The 20,581-nt window shown below is 33.8% G+C and overlaps 1 protein-coding gene across 5 annotated transcripts in view; it reads right to left on the reverse strand.

The window, feature by feature from the left end:
- The window catches only part of LOC126744529 (AF4/FMR2 family member lilli), a 343,999-nt gene that overhangs the window by 183,590 nt on the left and 139,828 nt on the right, over positions 1-20,581 (reverse strand). For all 5 annotated transcript variants that reach the window (XM_050451967.1, XM_050451970.1, XM_050451966.1 and 2 more), the window contains one exon: positions 13,427-13,614. In XM_050451967.1, coding sequence (XP_050307924.1) covers positions 13,427-13,614 — 188 coding nt within the window. The remainder of the gene's footprint in view (positions 1-13,426; positions 13,615-20,581) is intronic.

The following is a 20,581-nucleotide window of genomic DNA, read 5'->3' on the forward strand; positions in this document are numbered from 1 at the left end:
ATTGATGATTTAAAGCCAAGAATTTAACAAGAAATTAAACTTGTCGATCAAAAATGCATTGAATTGAGGAAAAATTGAACATCAGTTGAAATAAATATTGTATAAAGTTTTATTTTTTAATAAGGTATGTTTCACTAGTCTATTACGTCAAATTTCACAAACCGCTGACTTTTATGGTGTGCTATGCAAAAAGTATTCAGGGTATATCGTAGAATTGTAAAATATCATATACAAGGTAATCCATTTAAAAAAATTAATGTTGACGCCATAATTTCTACTTGAGGTACCCTGTATAGAAAATTTTTATTGTAAAAAACGCGCACGCGACAATGCTAATCAACGTGTCCGAAAAATAAAATAAAGAAAAAATACCTGAATTTTACATGAATTTGGCCTTTTCATCGTGAATGAACTATATAATTGGTTTAAAATTATCTTAATGGCGGTCACTTCCAGCATTTGATAAAATAAATTTTAAGAATGTGCAATATTATTTATTAATTTCTGTTGCAATAAAGTATTATAATTATTATTTAAACATAATTATTTCGTAAACAGTTGAAGATAGGTAAAGGATATTATTTATAAAACATGTACAAAATTATTCCGTGAATTTGAAAATGCAAAAATATACAAGAGGTTTCATTTAAGAAAAAAAAATATCTCAAACTTGTTCAAAATATGTTTGATTCTAAAATATAATTCACGTTACCTAAAAAAATTATAGGATTTTTATATTTTTGTTTATCAACTTACAAACTTAATAATAAGTTGAAGCAGATGGATATTCATGTTTATGTTTTGCATTTTTTAAAAGACTTAATATCTTTGTTTTAAAAGGACTTATCTCTTTCTTGCTACGTATACAAATATCGTGACAATCGAATATCGTCAGAAATGCAACTGGGCAAACAAACAGATTCGAGATCTCAGCTTGTGGAGAAAATATACTCATTTTAAATTTCCACTGTGATGAGTCAGCGTAGTGGTCAATAGGCAACATTTTAGATTGCTTCAAGAAATATTTTAAACTTCAAAAATTGCTAAACTCTGTCAAACACCTCACCTCCAGTAAACCTCACTTTGATATGTCATATGGGAACCTCCATCGTGTGACACATCGTTGTAAGCAGCATGTAAAATGTTTATTCAACAGTGTCCAAAAAAAATGTGTGGTAATAAAAGACATTTTATCAACTTAAACTTTAGTAGGCCAAAAACTCTCATTGTGTCACACATTATTTAAAATGGCAAAAACTTTTCCATTTTACTTCGCCAAAAAAAAAATTGGATGCAAGTTGAAGCGATTTACTAGTAAAAATGTATGATAATAAGCTGTTCATTAAGTCGAAATAGTCCATTTTTTTGAAAATACAATATATCCTTTAAATATATTATTGATGTATCAAAGTGAGGTTAGCTGGAGATGAGGAGGTAATTGACAGAACTTTGTCAAATATAAAATTAAACGTCAACCCTCTATATTAAGATTGACGTGTGTTATTTTTTAAAGAAGTGTTAAAAAGAAAACGAGAATAGAAAGAAAGAAAGAAAGAAAATGTGCTATATTACGTAAGAATAATGTATTGTGTATGGGCTTTTCCACACACGGTATTCTGGGTTGTGATTTTTTTCTTCAATAACACACCAATTTTTCGGTAAATAAGTGTAATTAGAAGAATTAAATAAATCACTGCACTAACCGTACAATTCTGTTAATTGTTGTATAAAATATACAAATAAAAATTTTACAAAGTAAAATTCTGATTCTAACCGAATCTTGTGTTATGAACTGTTTAATGACCTGTTGGCCTAAGGTTAAAAGTGTGAATGTAATAAAAATATGGATGGAGTGGAGAATGTGGCTGTGTAAAATGCTTACATAATGAAACGTTACATTTTTGATTATAGGAGGATCTTTGTACTGTTTGTCGGCTTTAGTAAGGAAATTGAATAAGCGGTTTTAAGAAATTAAAATCTAATAACTCTGTTTATAAAACTTAATATGCCGCCTGTAATAAAATATTAAATTTATATCATGCGGCTGGCGCGGCGACTAAATAAATTATAGTCTAAACAAATAATCTTGTGTACAAGCATCCTACAAGCTAAAAAACAAAACAAAAATACAATTTCAAAAATTGACAAAACAATGAACAAAATTAAACACAAGAAGACAAAACTTTTTGAACATACTTGAATTAAAGATAACTAAATAAAACAATTAATTACTACTAAACCTATCATTAAAAAAGTCATCCAGGTTATAATATGCCTTAGCCAATAAAAGCGTCTTTAATTCTTTTTTACATTTCTTAACATCCGATATATGTCTAACACATAGAGGAACATGATTGTAAATTTTTTACTCATGTAAATTAATGAGTTTTTGGTAAGGGAAGACGTAGGAATAGGTAGGGGAACTCATTTACACGACGAGTCAAATGGCCAGTGTCAGAGGGTAGTTTGGGAATTTTGTGAATAAGAGCAGCTGTTTCTAAGATAAAGAGTGAAAAAAGAGTTAGGATTTTTTCAGAAATGAAGAGGGGTTTGCAAGAATCTCTTAACTTAGCAGAACACAGGTATCTAACTGCTTTTTTTTGAATAACAAAGACAATGTTAAGTAGCCCCTTATTGGTTAAACCCCAAAAAGGCAAGCCATACCGAATATGAGATTCAATAAGTGAAAAGTACACTGAACGTGCAACTCCCAGCTCTTGTTTTGCCATTCTTACTGCAAAACATCCAGAAGATAATTTCCCAGCTAAATATTAAATATGATCTTCAAACCGAAGGCAACCATCAATGGTAATTCCTAGGAACTTGCAGCACTCTTTATTCTGCAAGAGGGAATTTTCGTCAAACATCAGACCCTGAACATCGCACTTAAACCCTGTTCCGTAATTTTACTTAATTATTTTAAAAAATTAATATAATAATATATTTTGGTGCGCCCCTGGCTCGTCTGTGGCGAACAGATAATATAATTCGACCTCTTTAGGCAAAACTGCCGAACTAAGATTTTAGGAACTGTCCCCCGCCCCACCAGACCACCTATCGTCTTTGTATAAGCGGCAACCCTGATGTTTTTTCAGTTAATTTTTAAAGGTGGTGGAATCTACATGTTAGTCGATCCCACATTTTTTCTAATAAATGTATAAAATTAGCATTTGGGGTTTTATTTGGGCCTCAAATGAAAATAAGATGTAAGTACGAGAAATAGCGAATTGAACTTCAGTGTGTTTTCCATGAGATTGCACAAACCCCATAATAGACGTCTTTCTTACATTAAACAAGAGCCCGTTGGAAGCCCACCACCCTGATAAAATCTGAAGATCTTCAAGGATACAAGTCTTAATATAATCTGAATTTTTATGGCTCCATAGTATGGTGGTATCATCAGCAAACTGAACCACCTTGCCCTGCAGTTTCAATGAACTCAAGTCATCCACATACAGTAAAAATAACAGTGGTCCCAACATTGAACCCTGGGGAACGCCACATTTTAGGGATCTAGAAGTAGACAAACGCCCAGACACTGTAACCTTCTGAGTACGATTTGATAGATAGGACTCAAGCCATCGCAACGCTACGCCCCTAAAACCATATTTATCGAGCTTAGATAACAGTATTCCATGATCCACACAGTCAAATGCTTTGGATAGATCACAAAACACTGCCGCCGATGACTCTCCAGAATTCAAGGACACATAGACGCTCTCCAAAAAGCTAAAAACAACATCATGAGTCCCTTTACCGGCTTGAAATCCAAACTGATTTGCAGACAAAATGCCATTATGATGTAAAAAGGACAAAATTCTGCTTTAAGGCTGAATCAGGCAAAAAGAGTAACAACCTCGAAGACATCCCATCAGCTCCAGATAATTTATGGTTTTTTAGGCGTTTGATTTCATTTTTTACTTTGGTAAGATCGACAGGATGAAAGAAAAATGAATGCTCAACCGACACTTCTTGAAGACAGTGTAAGGGATCAATGTTACTATGAATGCCCTTGCGCAAGATATTAGGTATATCACAATAATAGTCGTTTAAAATGTCAGGTCTTAACTCCGGTTCAGATATTTTTCTATGGCAATGTCTAAAATCATTAATAATCGACCAACACTCTCTTTGCCTATTTGATAACATATTTAAGCGATCCCTATAATAATTAGATTTTGCTGCTTTAATTGTCTTTCTGTACAGACTACGGTATTTCTGATGATATGCAAGGATATTTTCATTTGTGGTATATTTGCACAATTTAGTCAAAAAACGGAGGTTTTTAGCTGAAATTCTAAGGCCTCTTGTAACCCATGGTTTTCGTTTCTTAGTTTTAAGCCTCATTTTAGGAAAGCACTGATTGATCTTATCACACAGAACTTGAAAAAAGTAAGTGGGTCAAAAGCCGTTTCAAGTGCATTCCAATTTACCGAAGCTGTAGCAGTAGAAAAAGCATTGAAATTTCTCCTGCTGAAAATTCTTCCCATATAATGAGATGAAGATAATACAGTATTATATGGCATTTTAGCAAAAATAGCTTCATGGTCGGAAATACCAGATGGGAGTACTGTGCATAAAACATCATCAAAATTTGTACAGAAATAGTCAATTGTAGTTGCAGATGAAGAAGTTATTCGTGTGGGAAAGAACGTGCATTTTCAAGTCGTAAGAATTTAAAATACTTAAAAGAGAAGTACGTGGCAAGGTTTCATCAGTGTAGTTGATATTAAAGTCACCAGCCAATATAACCTTAGAGTGTGATTCTAACATAAGTGTTCATTTTTTGGCGTATTTACTTGATTTCTATCACAACCCATCTAATGGTAAATTGACTTTGTTTTATTTAAAATTTTCTAATTTTAAACATACCATAAAAAAATTAAATTTTAATTTTGGAAAAGAGCGCTATAAATAAGCTAAAAATGTTAAATTTGGGTCAGTACCTACATACAATTTGACATTTCAAATTTTGTTATTTTCTTTCTCTGCAGTTATTTGTTGGCGGATTCTAATAAAAGCTGCAGCGTATAAGTTAAAACTGTTTTAACAGTTAATTTTTTTGACGTTATGCAAAGAAGTTCGAGTTCTAGAGAATCAAAGTTTATTTCCTCTATTTATACTTTTATCACCTGCTTAAAGACATTAGTCATGCTGGTCTGATGGATCTCGTCTTAATCGTAATATACTTTAGAAACCGCTGGCAACTAAAAATAATAATTTATGTCCCTATATATTGCAAATCATCAAGTTCAAGACAAAGCTCATTTTCTAATGCCCCATAAAAATCCCCGCCTGCAGTTAAAAAATAATTCATCAACGTTGCCGCGATTGACGGATCTCGTCTTAATTGAAATACAGCACACAGAGGAAGGCGGCTCGAGCGCCACCTAGAGATTTAGGACGGAACACATGTTAGTATATAATATACATAATCGTGCCAAACGAGATCCGGACAATTTTTTGAAAAAAGTCGTTTTAGACCTTTAGCATTCAAATGCGACCTATATACACGTGTTACAAGGCGAGATCCGAAAACGGATCTCATCTTGAAAATCGGATCTCGGCTTGTTGATCGTATAACAAAAATGGATCTCAGCTATCTATATCTCAGCAGCTTTTGTATATATATATATATATATTATATATACAAAAAGTTCGAATATTATTGGACTCGGGTCTAAACTTCATTTTATTTCATAAGATTGTGTTAGACGTCTTGGGCTTTCTTCTTATAATATGCCTTGCTCAGTTCAGGGCGTGGGAGAAATCCATGCACTCAATTGTGTAAAAAGTATATTTACAAAAACTAGCCCTTGTAACAAACTTCCCCAAGTTTTGACTAGGAAGCAACAGTTCTTACAAAAATTTGTGGTAATTTGCCTAAATCCCCTTTGCCTAAAGGAAACTGGACTCACTTGTGCAATGGTGTTCTGGCTAACCCCAGGTGCTTTTTTGTTGCCTAATATTTTATGGGATAGGAGTCAGAGGTCGCTCAATGAGCCTGTCGCTAACTTAATCAACACTCTATCGTCCACATTATCTTTGGCTTTATTTTGATGGGTAAAGTGGCAGATTTTTTGCCTCATGCCAGGTCTCGTTTGCTCTCATACGTTAATTAATGATACAATGCAAAAGTTTTGTGCAGTTGAGGAGGTACCCCACATCAAAACTTTTTCTCCTGAGGATCGAAAATGCGAGGAAATCTTTGTTAATTCTACCTACCACAATGAAAATGGGATATTCGTAGTTTCCTTGCTATTTCAAAGCCAAGACCCTAAGTTTTTATCGTTAGAGTCCAGACTGGAAAACAATCCGAAGCTCTACTCTGATTATCCTGCTTTTATGCAGGAATAGCTTACCCAAAATCACATGAAGTTATTACCTTCAGAGGAGATTCCAAAACGGTCATTTTATATCCCACATCATCGTAAACTAAAGGATTCCAGTCCCACCACTATACTTCGCGTAGTGTTTAACGCTTCAGCAAAATTTCCCGGGAACATGTTGCTTACTGAGTGTCTTTTCCCTAGACCCAAATTACAAAATGACATTTTCGAGTTACTTCTTGGCTTTAGAATTCAGCGCTTTGTTTTCACATCCGATGTTTGTCAAACGTTTGAGCAAATTTTAATAAACCCTGGACACCCTGATTGCCGTGTGGTGCTTCTCCAAAGATGGCTGATACAGTTACATAAGGACTAACTTTTGCAACATATCTTGCTATTAGGTCACATTATTAGCTTTAGCAGACGAGAAAAAACTAATTATCCCGAAGCCTCCCAAGTTATTTTAAGGTTATCTTATGTTGATAACGTCAACGGTGGCTCAGAAACCATTGAGGGAGCTATAAAATTAATGCATTAAAGGTATTAAGTTTCTCTCTTTAGTTTGTTCACTTGATAAAGGATGCACAAAACGTATACTTAATCTAATTTATTTCTCCTTTAACTTTGTTCGTTAAGCACTTAATTTAACACTTATGGTACATAAAACTAGATTGGGATGAAACGCCTCCAAACGAGTGTTTTTCTTTGAAATAAATATTATTCGGAGACATCTTCTACAGGGTGTTTTAAAATTCACTACATATATTTTAAGGGCGTATTCCTGAGGTCAAAATAAGACTTTTTTTTCCTATAAACATGGGTCCTAAAATGCACCCCCTTCAAGCTACAGCCATCGCAAGAAGTGTAAAAAAAATCGATTTTTTAAAACTGTGTCTACAGTTTTGCATCAAATTTAACGAAATTTGGAATACCCCCGTTATTTTAGGCGGTCTATTTACTTTTTATCTTAGAAAAGGCGTAAAACTAATTTTAAGGGGTAAACTGAGGGGCACATTTTTGACGGCCAAAATTTTATGTACAATTTTTAAAAAAATGTATGCGTAAGGGGGTGCATTTTAGGACCCATGTTTATAAGAAAAAAAAGTCTTATTTTGACCTCAGGAATACGCCCTTAAAATATATGTAGTGAATTTTGAAACACCCTGTATATCCGAATGTAAAATTCCTCGTTTTTTGTTCCGCCTCACACATGAGACCATAGAAATTCACGGGTTTTGCGATAGCTCCGAAAAGGGATGCAATCTGTGAAGTCAGTGAAAAGGAATTTTTAAGCACATCCACGAGAAACAGACATCTTAAGAAGCTTCACCCAGAATTTTTTGGCCAAGAATACAACAAACACATATATGTCCAATGTGTACCAACGATACCTAGACATTTTCTTATTTTAATAGTTTAAACAAACATTTTTGTTTAATATTCACAATATAAAGATTAAACAATCATTTTTAAATTTTAGGAATTTTGAAGAATATACCTCTTAGTAATAGGGAAGTCGATTATGCTTGGCAGACCCAAAATAAATTTAAGAATGGAGAAGAACATATATTTTACAAATTGTAACAGGAGCGATCATCAGAGGTGGTATAAACTCTTAATTATCAGACATAATTGTATATTTTGTTGTTTACTTTTAGGATGCCCCTCAAGAATTTTAGTTAAGGTTTTAATGAATGGTAATAATATTGAATTAATTTTTGCAAATTATATTCCTAGACTAATTCATAATTTTAATCCTTTGTAGGATCAGTTGATGTAAAATTTTTTGAAACACATGTAGGACATAAAGACGAGTTAAGAACGAAAAGGTTATCTAAGGCTGAAAAAAACATTGTTGTTGGGCAATTGACTGTTGGTGTGACAAATAAATGAATAATTCAATATGCTAGAAAAATTCAGAATGACACAATAATAAGGCTAAACTTGCTAAGAGGTGACCTGGCATATTTGATAAGGAAATATAATGTTGACAAGAAAAGAGATGGTGATGATATAGTAGCCACTGCTTTGAAAATTAATTAATGGAATAGCCAATGGAAAAATTATGCTTTTTTTTCAAAAGAATTGGTATGTGTATATGTATAAACATTAAAATTAATACTTACAACAAATTAGAGTTTTGGGTATTTTAATAATGATGTAAATATATGTAAATAATGAAAGTGCTCATATACATATATGGGGGGGTGATCAATCAATGAAAGACATCTGGTTTTTTGATAAATTTCATAATTTTATTTTAGTTTTTCAGAATTTAAAAATTACTAAATAAAAATAATTGTATGAAAAATTATTTTCATGTAGGTTGTCTTTTTAAAAATTCCATTTACAAATTGATGTGACAGTTTTTATTTAAAATGATTTTTTTTGCAATATATATAGCAACTAGTCAAACCAATCAGCTTGTACCGACTTCAATCGAACTCCTTGTTCATTAAGCTTTAATTTTTAGGAGATTTTTATCCGGGACTGAATGGTAACGATTTTGCTGTGGGCTACATGAATGGGTTTATGCAGAAGAAATTAAAACGATTGTTTCTATAGATGGATCAAATATAAATTGTTTTTATGGCTATATTTTATATTTGTAGGTAGGTATGTAGCTAAAATATGATGGTGTATTATTCAATATTTTATGTTTTATTGAACTATAGTCTTCTGAGGGTTTTGGTGCAGGGTCGGTAGATATCAATTTTAAAGTAATTTAATATTTAATATTTTACTTATTTTCTATTTAAATTTTCAAATGTACTTAAATTTGGATTGCTTTATAAGTATATATATATATAATATATATTATATTATATTATATATAGATATAATATAATATAATACATGTTAATATAGTATAATCTTAATATAGTATAGAGTCCATAATATAGTTTATTTTAAAAATTATTATTATAAAATATGTTATTATAGAATTTAAAGTTTATTTGCTAAAAGTTAAAACATTTCAGTAAGCTAGTCGACATTAAGATATTTGATATATATGATGAGAAATTTTTAATTTCAAAGTAATTTTAAAACTATCATCACAATGATTTATATAATTTTCAAATGGTCTTTTAAAACTACTCAGCAAATAAGCTGCCTCAAAATATTTATGGAATATTTACTTCTTATGGCCACTATGTGACTAAACTCAGAAAGTCACTAAACTCAGAAAGCGTCGCCAGTACCGTTTTGCGTTAAAAACAATCGACATGGACGATCTCGATGTTGCTCTTTTGGTAGTGTTAAATGGAGAGGAATTAGATGAAGAGATACATAGGAGTGAATCTGACCTTTTTAAGAAAAGAACTACAGAGGGTGCTTACAAAATTTTGAATTGTCGCCATCTATATACTAACGAAAATAAGTTCAGGGAATATTTTCGTTTGACACGAGTCTTATTTGATTATGTCTTGGGATATATAAAAGATAATCTTTCTTCAAAACCAACAAATCGTGTTCAAAATCCATTGACTGCTGAGCAAAAATTATGCCTGCTTCTAAGGTATGTATTTCATTAATACTAACTACATCAAACACAAATACAGTAAAGTAAAGTAGCATGTATGTTTTGATAAATACACATGTTTTGATAAATTTACAAATTTATAAAATACTCTTGGCTGGGCTCCGCCAATACTAAAGTAGCGGATGCTCCTATTGGTGTTACAGAATCATCGGAAACAAATGTACTGTATGATGTTGAGCTACCTGCTGATAATGGTCCACGCCCATATTCAGCACTTGGCAATGGTGATGTTCTATCTCTGCATTTCCAACTAAATTTCCAATTTGCATTCGAAGCCTAGCCTGAACGATTTTTGGCAGCTTGCTAGTTATTTTTGCTATAGATGCAAAGAATAAATCATTTTCATCCTGCTTTTCCATTTTGTTTTGATCTTGCCTTTCAGCTATTTGTCTTAATATCTTCAAACGTTCATCAGCAGGTGTGTATGTAGTTGAACATTTACGTTTAGTAACTTTTGGAGTTTTCTCAGTTTCAGCTCCATTTTCTGGAATATCTAAAATATTGCTACTAGTGTCGTCTACAGTAAGTAATTCAGACTGTTGTTGCTCTATGTTGTTGCTCTCTTCACTGCAATGAGCCGTGCTATTTTTTACACTCTCCTGAAATTCAGAATTTTCTATGTTGCTGAGAGTGCTGAAAATATAATAAAGTTTGTATTATCAGCAAAATAAGGTAACATAAATTTACCTTCTCTTGCCTGAAGAGATACTATCTAAAAATGACAGCTGCTCAGATCTTTTCTTTGCTGCTTCCCCAGACGAACCCGTGCTAGGTTTGCCTCGTCTCTTTATGTAATAATCTCTTACATATCCCCATCTCTTGCTGCAGTCATTATCTATAAATATAAAAATAAAAACAAAGAGGCAAGTGTTCTAAATTACTACATGTTATTTTTTTAGGTTTTTGGCTACAGGAGAATCATTTCGATCATTGGCGTTTCAGTTTAGAATATGCCATTCGTGGATTAGTGTAATAATAAGGCAGGTTGCTGAATCCATTGTTGCAAGAATGCTTACTTTGGTAATGCCACAACCAACAGAGGAAATGTTCAAAACCATCTCTACGAAATTCAGATCTCTTTGGGATTTTGATTGATGGTAAGCACATTCGGATAAAGGCTCCAAAAAATAGTGGATCCACTTTCTTCAACTACAAGGATGGATCCACTTTCTTCAACTACAAGGACTTTCATTCTGTAGTGATGTTGGCACTTGTAGATGCAGATAATAAATTTGTTGCAGTAGACATAGGATCGTACGGCAGAGAAGGAGATGCAGGTAAAATGCAAACAAGGAATATAATTTATAATTTTTCTAATAAAATAAATTTCATTTTAGGCATATATTTAAAAAGTAGATTTGGAAAAAAAAAATCTGAAAAGAGAATTTAATATTTCACCGCCACAACCATTGTCTGGCATGAATATGCTGGTGCCCCATATTATTCTCGGCGATGAGGCATTTGCTCTTCATGAGCAACTCATGAAACCATATCCACGAAATCAATCAGTATCTGATAAAACTAAAGCAATCTATAATTACCGACTTTCCCGAGCTCGTAGGACAACTGAAAATACCTTTGGCATTCTTTGTGCATTTTTTCGGATATTTTTTCGGCCAATGCTACGCGTCCGGAAACCACGGATAAACTTATAATGTGTGCCTGTATTTTATATAATCTTCTGCGAGAAGCAAATATTCTTCCGATAGTGACTAATAGGACAAAGAAATACCCACTTCCTACAGAAAATTTACTTCCACTAATTCACAACAACGTACGCGGGGCAAATATACCAGTTCAAATTCGTGAGACATTTAAAACGTATTTTAATGGACCCGGTGCTGTAGCATGGCAGGAACAGCATTACCGAGAAAACTAAATCAATCACAACAATGTTTTAATATATTAAAAATATACATATATTTTTTATGGTAATGAGAAGTTGTATTATTGTATTACCCGTTATTTGTAGTATATGAGCTATTTCCGTCCGTAAACTCTGTTTTAATTGGGTTTTTCTGTAATCTTTACATTGAACATTATATAAACATTCATGATTTCTAACAAAATTTATCAATATTTCATCCTGCTCACTTGTCCATTCATGGTGTTTTATACCAGAACACATTACGATAAAAAAAACACCATTATATAACGTTAACTTTGTAATATAAAACATAAATACCTATTTTATCAGTTTTATAATAAAAAAATAAACGAAATCACAACAAGTCACAACACATCAACACAGTAATAAATCGTCAACGAACTGTTTTTCGCCGCAATGGCTGCCGCATTCATTATGCCGGTACAGTCATATTGCGTTGCGGCGACTACCAACGCATCCTTAAAACCCATTGCTAATGATGTGCATAGTACAGTTTTCTATGACGTCATTCAACGCATTATTGCGGCCGCAATTTATCGGTACCGCTTTTGAGGAAACCAGGGCTTTAACGTATGCTCAAAAGCTGCACCGGTAAACCCTTTCAATTCCGTGCTTGGAACTCTGCGCAGCCGCACTTTTGTCCCGTTTGCTGTCACGTGCTTACATAATTTATATATCTTCTTTCGCAATTCATAAAATTATCGCTTGACTTAACAATTGCTCTTTCGAGAATCAAAGCATCTCCGTTGAACCGAATATTTCTTAGTTGGGAGTTTGTAGATCTAGTGGATTGGTTCACTCGACCTACATTTTAATTACAAAAAATGTGTAATTTATAAAATAGGCTGAGCGGCCAATACTAAAAATACTGAAGGATCGATCAGTTTTAATCTGTCGCCAATATGGAGAAGCACGTGTCGGCATATATTTTTAAGCTTTTTAAGTACTAAGCGGTATTACGTTTTTAAAGAAAAATTTTGTATTGTACTTTTAATTAAAATGTATTGAAAATTCACTTTCTTGGATAATACATACGCTAGCTTAAAATGTAGAGTGTATTAATTATAGTCGATGGTAGGCCCAAAACTAGCATTATCTATGATGTCCTTTTTCCTCTAAAAAATATTTCTTAATACTTTATGTCGATTCGTAAAAACTTGTACTTCTGGGTGTATCATATGAAGGAGGTCTTCTGTATTGGTTTTATTTTCAGACATTTTCATATACTCCGAATCGTTTAAAATTCGCAATTTTACCGCTAGTTACAAAAATGTTCAAATCATTTTTTAATGAACACCTATAATCTGAAAGGCCATTAAAATCCCTATCTTTGTACACTCTTTCGGTATAGTAAAATTGAATTTAGTTTTTTAAAATTTGATCACACCAAATTTAAATATTAGAAATTGTTTCAATTTGTCATGATTTGGTTTACTTTTTGTTTTATTCTAATTACTAATTAATTCATTTTTAATGATTTAAGTGCATTATTTTTTACATACTTATGTCATATTTTAACTTTAAATAAAGAATTAAAAAAAAAACCTTTTTCTTTTCCATAAATAATTTTACGAGTCTTCAAAGTTATATTATTTTAATGATATTAAAGCTAATCTGCTTACAAAGTAATGCCTGTTTTTTTATCTCAATGTAACGAAATCTTACCTTGTCGAACTGACACCAGATAACGGTGGAGATGCCCTCTGGGAAGCCGGCCCCGGAGACGGAGGCACTCCATCGACTCCTATAAGTCCCGAAGAATCTTTTTGGTCTAGAAAGGGACGCACGCGCGAGAAGTCGCCCAAAGTACTATGGATTGCATTTGTTACTGGATCACTTGACGATGGTGAGACCTTAAAAAAATTAAAAAATGCTACTCAATAGATTTTTAAAAGTACAGGGTGTTCCGAAACTGCTGTACCAAAATGTAAAGTGCCAAATTGGTAGATCTCGCCAAAACCAACGTTTTTTACTAATTAACTGTAGGTGCATGCGCCTTATTTCGGTACTAATAGGTATCAAAAGAAAAAGTTTAACTTATGTACATACACAAAGAATATCGATATTGAGTGCCTAGCTCTACCGATTTTGACGTTCGAGATCAATCGCCGCGCGCCGTACACTCGCATTGCGTAGGCTACTTATTTATTATTGCGTCGTAGCAATGTGTGCAAATCTTAGCGCAAATTGACGAATCTCTTTCCATAAGTACCCGAGCTATAGCGCACTGCGAATAAACCAATGTCGGATATGGGAGGTTTTACGCGAACAACAACTTTATCCAATTCATTTTCAAAAGGTGCACGCACTGGGTCGATTAAGATAGCCTCCCCCCCCCCCCCCCAGTAGCAAATAACTATATGAAAACTAGACTTGAATTTGGCACTAATTTTGCACCATTAGTTTCAAATTTTGCACCGCTATAGGTGAAAAGATATGACGAATTTTTATGGGGGGGCTAACTTTATGGTAGACCCTCCTACAAAAAAAAAATCATTCTTTTACTATGTCATTTTCTTCTCTGAATTTTGCACTATTTTGCACCACTATTTTCGGATTGTGTCCAAACAGCCACGTTTGGGCTGAAGAGAATCCCCACATGCGTGGTTTTCAACAAAAATTTATAGTGAATGTTTGATCAGGACTTGTTTATAATACTCTGCTGGGCCCTTGCTATCTGAGATATCTCTTGCCACCACGACTAAGTGGAGAAATTTAGGGTAAAAACACACGAGGCTGTTTGCAAGCGGTTTGCGCCTCGACGGCGGCCGGTGGACCGCCGCTCGACTTAAAACACACGCGACGGCTTTCGCAACTACGAACGGCACGAAAAATTACAAGATCAGTTTGATGTTGCCAAGCTTTGCGTACAGTTCACAGTTTTTTATTTATCGTGAGCAAAATGGACTCCGACAGTAAAGATGATTTTTTATTTTTGTTGGCGGCATCGGCACTGGCATTACGCAAAAAACCAAAAAAAAAAAAAAAATAGAACGAAACGTAAGCTATGGATACATCCCATAGTTATGGAAAGAAACAAGAAGGGATATTTTAATACCATCTATAAGGAGATTTGTGAAGATCCGGAAAATTTAATTTAATTTCACCAGAATGTCAAAGGAATCATACCAGGAGTTACTTTTATTGATCCAAGAGCCATGTACAAAAGCTAATACCAAAGGAAAAATTATCATCACGCATATCCCAAATCGCTGGCCTCAATTGAACCTCAGTAATTAATTTTTCTATGTTGAATCCCTGGTTTCCATAATAAATGAACAATTTTCAACACTGCACAAAAAAAAAACGCACCAAAAAGCCCTACGTGTGGTTTGATACACAGAAGATAAGTAAATGATGTGCCGCGGTAGTGCCGCTAAAGCAATAAAAACCAAGCGGCGTGCCGGCGGCCCATGGTATCGAGCAGGGTACGCGCGACGGACGCCGCGTTTTAGGCTAAAAACACACGAGGCGGTTTGCAAGCGGTTTGCGCCGCGACGGTTGTCGCGCCGTGGTCGAGCTCGACGCCTCGTTTATGGGACTTGTGAGCTTTGAAACAGACGGCGCCGCCTAATCCCATAAAACGCGGCGTCCCTCGCGCGTACCCTGCTCGATACCATGGGCCGCCGGCACGCCGCTTGGTTTTTATTGCTTTAGCGGCACTACCGCGGCACATCATTTACTTATCTTCTGTGTTGCAAACCACACGTAGGGCTTTTTGGTGCGTTTTTTTTTGTGCAGTGTTGAAAATTGTTCATTTATTATGGAAACCATGGATTCAACATAGAAAAATTAATTACTGAGGTTCAATTGAGGCCAGCGATTGGGATATGCGTGATGATAATTTTTCCTTTGGTATTAGCTTTTGTACATGGCTCTTGGATCAATAAAAGTAACTCCTGGTATGATTCCTTTGACATTCTGGTGAAATTAAATTCAATTTTCCGGATCTTCACAAATCTCCTTATAGATGGTATTAAAATATCCCTTCTTGTTTCTTTCCATAACTATGGGATGTATCCATAGCTTACGTTTCGTTCTATTTTTTTTTTTTTGGTTTTTTGCGTAATGCCAGTGCTGATGCCGCCAACAAAAATAAAAAATCATCTTTACTGTCGGAGTCCATTTTGCTCACGTTAAATAATAAAATGTGAACTGTACGCAAACCTTGGCAACATCAAACTGATCTTGTAATTTTTCGTGCCGTTCGTAGTTGCGAAAGCCGTCGCGTGTGTTTTAAGTCGAGCGGCGGTCCACCGGTCGCCGTCGCGGCGCAAACCGCTTGCAAACCGCCTCGTGTGTTTTTAGCCTTGACATTTCTGCATAAAACACTTCCTAAATTGTTAAAAAATGTTTCCCTGAATGTCAGACAAAACATGTGGTACCAACAGGACGGAGCCCCAGCACATTACCCGTTAGACGAAAGGGAACGTCTGAACCAGGCATATCAGGGATGAGTGATTGGCAAGGGCGCACCAAATGCATGGCCTCCACGTGCAACTGACCGAATGCAACTTCTTTTTATGGGGTCACATGAAAGCGCTTGTGTACGACACTCCGGTTCAAACAGAAGAAGAGTTTGCAGGAATGATTGTTGCGGCTGCTGCTGAAATTTAAGGAATTCCGGAAGTTTTTCAAGGTGTGCAGGAAGAAATGGTACGACGCAGTCACGCTTGCGTTGAAGCGGGTGGCCAGAATTTTAAACATCTTTTAAATTAAAACATGTTTTTTTAATAAACTCATAATATATCAAACATATATCAAACTCATTAAAACATATGTATATCAAACTCAAAATATTTTGTGTTTTTATACCATTTACTAACACGGTTTCCGGTTAGGTTTCACCCTGTCCGAGGTTGGATACCACTGAGCGAAACTTAATGCGCTATTGTTACTAGACGCATGCGCCTATGGGTTGATAAGTATAAAAAACGTTTGTTTTGTTGAGATCTATCTCCCCTTACATTTTGGCACAATAGTTGCGGAACACCCTGTATGTATGTTTTCTATCAATTCAAATAACATGTAATATTGAACAATTTTAAGCTGGCCTATAAAAAGAATTTATAAGGTGCAGCTATTATTTTAGCAACGTTGTCATATTATTTTTTAATATGGAAATCTTCGATTCTGGAAGATTCAAGAAGTTAAAATTAATAATACAATTACATGTCATTCCATTACACTTACAATACTTAAAATCTTTAACTCTGAAATATCAAATCAGAAAGACAACAAAAATATATTTTGCAATTTAAATAATGTAAAACCATTATATGAAATGTGATAAATTCAAAAAAATAGTTAAAAATCAATACTATTGGCAACATGTTAAAATTCAGATCCAAGGAATGTTAATGGGCGTCGTCTGGCCACTCTCGCATTTTTGTGATTGGTTGATTTGTGAGCAAGCGGACATTTTGGACGAAGGTTTCCAATGGCAACGGCCAGAGCTGGGGCGCGTCATCACATCGTTAGACGGTGAACAGCGGCGGCACTCTTTTTAAGCAGAAGTTGGTTTAGATAGCGCGTGTTAAATAATTTGTTTTTTTTTTATGGTTATCATGTTTGTTATTTTTCTTTTTTTTTGTTGATGTTATATTAGTTGTTATCCTCGTGTGTCTGCTAAAAAATTTTAAGATTTTTCATTTAGAGATTAAAATGAATAATCATTTAAAAGGAAAGCATTTGAATGGTCAGACGCGAGATGTAATCGCAAATGTCTATAGAGTTTGCGATGGAGAGGCTTCTACAAATTATTTTAAATTACCTTTAAAACGGAAATTAAGCCGAGCTTCCATGTACACTGGGGTTAGTGAAAATTCGATAAAAAGAATTAGAAAAGAAGATGAACAGCGTAATATAAATAATCCCAATAGGATGTTACTAACTTCCGGTAACCACCGCATCCGCTCATCTGTTCCACGAATTTTGAAGCAGACGTTGGTGTGATTAGGAGAATAGTACAAACATTTTATATAGAGCTAAAACAAGTCCCAACTTTAAAAAAAATTAAAAATCAACTAAATGCCGATGGAGCCCATTTTCCTTTCTCTATAGAAACACTTCGAAAAAATTTTAAAGGCCAGTGGATTTTTTTGGCGAAAATGTCACAATAAAAGGAAAATATTAATGGAAAAACCCCACATTTTGCATTGGAGGTACAAATATATCCATGCTATTAGGAAATATCGCCAAGAGAACCGCAATATTATTTATATGGATGAAACGTGGGTGGATAATGATCTGACCGTAAGAAAATGTTGGCAAAGTTCTGATATATTTGGAGTTCCGAGTAACATTAGTTCAACTGGTAAGTTGGTGAACATAACTTTAATAATGATGAAAAAATAACTTTCTGATGCTAAAATATGTTTATTTTATACATTTATTTACAGTCTTATTGTTGTACATGCGGGATCAAACAATGGATTTTTGGAAAATGCTTCTTTAGTATTTAAATCGGGACAAACCTCTGGTGATTCATGGCCAAATGAACCAAACTAATTTTACCAAATGGCTTACAGAAAAGCTGCTACCTAATACACCTGCAAACAGCATAATCGTTTTAGATAATGCCCCATATCACTCGATGCAAAAAGACAAGACCCCTACGAAATCTTCCCTTAAGCAGCATATGATTGATTGGTTATCTAAAAAAGGAAAATATCTTTAGTTACCTATTGCATACTGTAAAAAATACATATTATAATGATGTATTGCATACGCATACGCATTTCTAAATATTGCTTCTAAGATATTTTAATTTTCGGTTGAAGTTTTACGTACAGAAATTAATTCCGACTTTATTTTCACTCGCTTTTCTGAAAAATTAGCAAAAATTGTTTAAGAGAAAAAGGTACGGATATTTCTTAATTATTTAACTCACGCAGAGCAGTATAAAACTAGTTCGGCAGTCTCACTGTCATAATTTTATTTCATTTTGTATAAAAATTGTTTTTTTTAGGAATAACTCATGATCCGTCTGCAAGAAAATATGAGCTTTATGATTTTGTACAAATGCATAAATATTGGCAGACAGACTATATGATGGAGGCAATTGAACCATTAGTAATAACTTTAGACAATGCTGATGAATCAAGTGATAGCGACCTTGAAACTGATAATGATACTGATGGTAGTGACAGTGAAACTAAATGATAAAAACAGCATATTTTGTATATTAGATATATATATATTTTTAGGGTCCAATTAAAGTCTATTTTCACTTAATTCTGCGTTAATACATTTTTTTAAATAAAAAGATTTAAATATTATAATTAGTAAACTATCTTTCTTTTTGATCTAACATTATTTTAAATTTGTCCCTATTTTTAAAAACTGTATCCCACAAATAACGAAACTGTAAGAAAATCATTACTTATATGAATTATTTAAAGGATAGGCTTGTAACTCGTAATTAGATTTTGTCTTTTTATACAGGGTGTTTGGAAGGTCGATGCAAACTCTTGGAGAGATGATAGGGCAGCTCATTTAGAGTCTTTTAAACCAAAAATACCTTAGTACAAAGTCTTATTGTTTTCGAGATATTTGAGACTTGCATATGAAATATTTGATCATAAATAATTAATTAAATAAAAACACTCGAAAACCGTAAGACTTTTTACTAAGGTATTTTCGCGTTAAAAAACTCTAAATGACCTCACATATTATATCCCCAGGACAATGTATCGACCTTGCAAACACCCTGTATATGATCAAAAATAACAATCGAAAATCTCAAATATCTCGAACACGGTAAGACTTTGCACTTAGGTTTATTTGGTTTAAAAGACTCCAAATGACCTGCTTACATCACATCTTTAAGACTTCGCATCGACCTTTCAAACACCTTGTATAAAATATACGCTTTGTTAAATTATGCATGTAATAATTTATTAACATCAATTTGTATGAAAAATCTATAAAACAAAAGTAATTTACATCTATTATTTTGTTCGTGTAAAATCATATCGCACGCCACTGAACACACGCGGAACGAGCGGAGTTACCTCCCGTCTCACCTACGCCCCGCAGCTCATTTAATATTTGTCAAGCTGTAGAATACACGTTATACAGGGTGGAGACTCTAACTGGAATAAATTTGCTAATGATATTGGCAAAAATATTTTAGAAAACCGCAAAAACAAGTTTACAAACATTTTAAGCCGCCTTTAAAAATCTACCAAGAAATTTGTTTTTGAAGGTGGTAGTCAATGGTACAGTGAAAACATCTTGTCGAACTTGCATTGTCTTATTTATTTATTGTAACACGACGTTTCGGTTGGTAAGTATCTCCAACCGTTATCAAGTGTAAACTGTTTACAGTTTACACTTGATAACGATGATCTTGTAGGAGTTATTTTAAATTTGTTACTGTTCAGCTATTTAACAGCCTCTCCAAAGAACTAAAGGAATTACCTCTCCAAAGTTTTTTAAGCAAGTCAAAAATACTTTTGAAACATATTAATTAAGTATTTTGTTTTATATTTACTTGCAAAAAATATATATATTTTTTAGTGTCTCCTCGTGACTACTTTTGCCCGTTTATCTGCATTTCTCTGCGTGCCCGTCTCCCTTGCCGTTTTCGTTTTCCGCGAGAAAACGAGCGAGAAACTCCCTATCTAAGTTGATATTCCATTGAGGGTATATAACTTGTGTGTGTGTGTGCTTTTTTTTTATGTTTTTCTTAGTGTTTTTTTTATGTTTTAACATTCGTATTCAAGTATAATAGTTCAAATATTTAAAATTTATTGCAATAGGTATGTCAATAGTTGCTTAAAATTTTTAAAAGGGTTGTCTCACATATACTGCAGT

Source organism: Anthonomus grandis, chromosome 14, assembly GCF_022605725.1.
Source record: "Anthonomus grandis grandis chromosome 14, icAntGran1.3, whole genome shotgun sequence".
Classification (NCBI taxonomy): Eukaryota; Metazoa; Arthropoda; class Insecta; order Coleoptera; family Curculionidae; genus Anthonomus; species Anthonomus grandis.